Source organism: Marmota marmota, unplaced genomic scaffold (genome assembly GCF_001458135.2).
Source record: "Marmota marmota marmota unplaced genomic scaffold, marMar, whole genome shotgun sequence".
NCBI classification, from domain to species: domain Eukaryota; kingdom Metazoa; phylum Chordata; class Mammalia; order Rodentia; family Sciuridae; genus Marmota; species Marmota marmota.
This window is the reverse complement of record NW_025999900.1, coordinates 23,820,788-23,824,798: the sequence shown is the minus strand read 5'-3', so window position 1 is coordinate 23,824,798 and position 4,011 is coordinate 23,820,788. Positions and strand designations below refer to the sequence as shown.

Sequence of the window (4,011 nt, the reverse complement as noted above, 5' to 3'; positions counted from 1 at the left end):
CAATTTGGAAAGCAGTATGGAGATTTCTTGGAAAGCTGGGAATGGAACCACCATTTGACCCAGCTATTCCCCTTCTTGGTCTATTCCCTAAAGACCTAAAAAGAGCATACTACAGGGACACTGCTACATTGATGTTCATAGCAGCACAATTCACAATAGCAAGACTGTGGAACCAACCTAGATGCCCTTCAATAGATGAATGGATAAAAAAAAATGTGGCAGTTATACACAATGGAGTATTACTCTGCATTAAAAAATGACAAAATCATAGAATTTGCAGGGAAATGGATGACATTAGAGCAGATTATGCTAAGTGAAGCTAGCCAATCCCTAAAAAACAAATGCCAAATGTTTTCTTTGATATAAGGAGAGTAACTAAGAACAGAGTTGGGAGGAAGAGCATGAGAAGAAGATTAACATTAAACAGGGGTGAGAGGTGGGAGGGAAAAGGAAAGAGAAGGGAAATTGCATGGAAATGGAAGGAGACCCTCATGGTTATACAAAATTACATACAAGAGGAAGTGAGGGGAAAGGGGAAAAAAAAAACAAGGGGGAGAAATGAATTACAGTAGATGGGGTAGAGAGAGAAGATGGGAGGGGAGGGGATGGGGGATAGTAGAGGATAGGAAAGGCAGCAGAATACAACAGACACTAGTATAGCAATATGTAAAACAGTGGATGTGTAACCGATGTGATGCTGCAATCTGTATACGGGGTAAAAATGGGAGTTCATAACCCACTTGAATCAAAGTGTGAAATATGATTTGTCAAGAACTATGTAATGTTTTGAACAACCAACAATAAAATTAAAGAAAAAAAATAAAATAAATTGCTTAGAGTCTCCATAAATTGCTGAGACTAGCTTTGAAACTTGCAATTCTGCTGCCTCAGCCCTTCTGAGTTCTGGGATTACAGGTATGTGCCACCACGATCTACTAGAAAAATCTAATGTTTGGAAGATAAATACTTCTAAATAACTCATAGGTCAAAGAAGGTATCATCATGAAAATAAGAAAATATTTAGGACTTAGCAATTACAAAAAAATGCTACATACAGCTAAGCGTGGAGGTGCATGCCTATAATCTCAGCTACTTGGGAGGCTAAGGTAGAGAATCATAAGACCCTGTCTTAAAATAAAAATGTAAAAATAACTGGGGATATAACTCAGTGGTTACACATTTGCTTAGCATGTGCAAAGCCCTGGGTTCAATCCCTAGTAGCACACACACCAAAAAAAGAAGAAAGAAAACTCCACCTAAAGACATTTAAAATGCAGCTAAAAATACATTAAGAAGTAATTTAATACCTTAAAAATTATTTACATGAGAAAAAAATGAAGTCTAAAAATTAATAACCTAGGAAAAGAACCACCAATACAATCAAAAGAACTAATGAAGGAAATAAGAAGGAAAAAAATTAATTAAAGAAAAAATATAATACACAGAGAATCAATCAAAGCCAAAAGTTCATTGTTTGAAAAGATTAATAAAACAACAAATTCCTGGGTAAATATCACCTAAAAGAAACAGAAACAACAGACAAATATTTTTTAAAAAGAGACAAATAAATACTAATGGGAATGAAAAGGAAGAACATGAATATAAATGCTTCTGAGATTGTTAGAGAATATAATAAACCTTAATAAATTTGAAAATAAATGTAATAAACAAATTCCTAGAAAAACTATTCAGATCAAACTGACTCAAGAACTGGAAAACTTGAATCATTCAATAAGTTTTTGCAGACAACTATAAGAATCAGGATCTGGATGTTTTAGTCCACATCTACCACTTAACTTGTTTTACGACTTGAACTACATCCTAGCTACAAAACTCAATAATGTTTACCTGAAAAAGTTAAATACTTTTACTATAAAGAACAATGAGTTTTGGGGGTGGTTTTTCCATGCTGGGAATTGAATCTAGGGTTTCAAAAACTCTGGGAACTAAATCATAGGGTTTATTTTCCACAAACTTCTATGTGCTGAGAATGTACACTCTGGAATTTCCAGGTACCTTTATGTGAACTAGCTGTTTAAAATCTTTCCTCTTTCTTTCTCCCTGTCCCACCCCCAAGTAATACTTTTCTTAATCAACTTTAATTTCAGAATGCTCTATAGAGGACAAAGGTGAACCTATGGCAGGGAATGCCTGTAATCCCAGTGATTACAACCTTATGCCTGTAATCCCAGTGACTTAAAAGCCTGAGGCAAGAGGATTACAAATTCAAGGCCAATTTGGGCAACATAGTGTGATGCTTAGCAACTTAAGTGACACACCATTTCAAAATTAAAAAAAAATAAAATAAAAAGGGTTGGGAATACAGCTCAGTGGTAAAGCACCCCTGGCTTGAATCACCAGCACAAAAACCAAACCAAACCAAACCATGAACCTATGAAAGCAGGATAAAAGCAATGGAATATCAGTTATATTCATAAGTTACCTTGTATTGATCATAGAAAAGAAGATAAAACAAATTCTTTATAAATTATTAGTCAAATTACAGAAAGTTTCAATCCATAAGTGAGAAATTTGAAAAATTATTCTGGAGTTGAGGATATAGCACTGTCATAAAGCATTTGACTAATAAATCAAATGCCTGTCTGCTTTATCTGAGTTTAATCAATAGCACTAAAAAAACAAACAAACAAAAAACAGAAGAACTTTGAGGGGGGAAAAAAGCGCTTAGCATGCATGAGGACCTGAAAAAGTTATTTAACTAAAATACATAAAAATTAAATGGGGGGGCTGGGACTGTAGCTCAATGGTAGAGCACTTGCCTTGCATGTGTGAGGTACTGGTTCGATCCTCAGCACCACATAAAAATAAATAAATAAATAAAGATATTATACCGACTACAACTAAAAAAAATTTTTTTAAAGTAAATGGAAAACATTAAAGGATTAGATCTAAGTTTAAAAAACTAAATATGAACTTTAAAAAACACCTTCATAAAGAATAAATTTTAAATAACTAAAACTCAGTATATACAATATTAAAGTCTTTATTACAACTTAAAAATACAGAGAGGCGCCAGGTGTGGTGGCACATGCCTGTAATCCCAGTGGCTCAGGAGGATGAGGCAGGAGTTCAAAGCCAGTGTCAGCAACTTAATGAGGCACTAAGTAACTCAGTGAGACCCTGTCTCTGAATAAAATATTAAAAGCGCTGGGGATGTGGCCCAGTAATTGAGTGCTCCTGAGTTTAATCCCTGGTACCCAAAAACAAAACAAAAAACCTGAGCATTTTACCTGACGAAATATCTCTGTTACAAAGTTTACATTACTTCTTTTAGAAGAAAAAACTCTGCGAACTATTTCAATGTCTGTGAGATGTTCTTCATCAATGCTACAGAGACTTGATGAGCTAGGTTCTCGTTCTGTGAGAGTGCTTGTGTTAGAATGAGATTGTTCTGGTTCTGTAGTTCTGTCTGCTTTATCAGCATTATCATTTTTGTTTTCTTCTCTGGATACCAAACTAGCAGCTGCTCTCTAAAATAAAAACAAAACGGAAAGAATGTCATAATCATATATCTGGGAATATGGTTTTTAGGAAATACTAGAAGAATCCAAAGCATTCTACAAGTAACTTATACCACTGTTTAAAATGCAATCATACAGTTTCATTTAGAATCCATTCTAAATACTTAAGTGGCATTACAAGTAATTCAACATCCAAGTAACACAGAGAAACTCCAAAATGTGTAGTAACTGATCATCTACCTAAGTATAATTAAATTTAAGTAATTCAAACAAGCTACTAGTTAAAGCATGTGAAAGAATAATGTAAACAGAGGAAGCTTAAGGTCTTGGAGAATAATAACTCAGAAGTAGTAACCCTGGACTATTTACTGAATGATGCTTTAATTTAAAAAAAAAATTCTAAAGTGAACAAAACAAATAAGGAAGGAAACAAAATTTATGACAGAAAAAAGTACAAATAAAACTAAACAAAAATCTAGGAACATTTGAGGAAAATTCTTTTTTTTTTTTTTTTTTTTTTTTTTTTTTT

At 33.6% G+C, this 4,011-nt stretch overlaps 1 protein-coding gene across 1 annotated transcript in view; it reads right to left on the bottom strand.

Annotated features, from left to right (window-relative positions):
- The window catches only part of Ralgapa1 (Ral GTPase activating protein catalytic subunit alpha 1), a 234,592-nt gene that overhangs the window by 178,478 nt on the left and 52,103 nt on the right, over positions 1–4,011 (bottom strand). Inside the window, exon 10 of the mRNA XM_048798440.1 lies at positions 3,252–3,491. Within this exon, the coding sequence (XP_048654397.1) occupies positions 3,252–3,491 (240 nt within the window). The remainder of the gene's footprint in view (positions 1–3,251; positions 3,492–4,011) is intronic.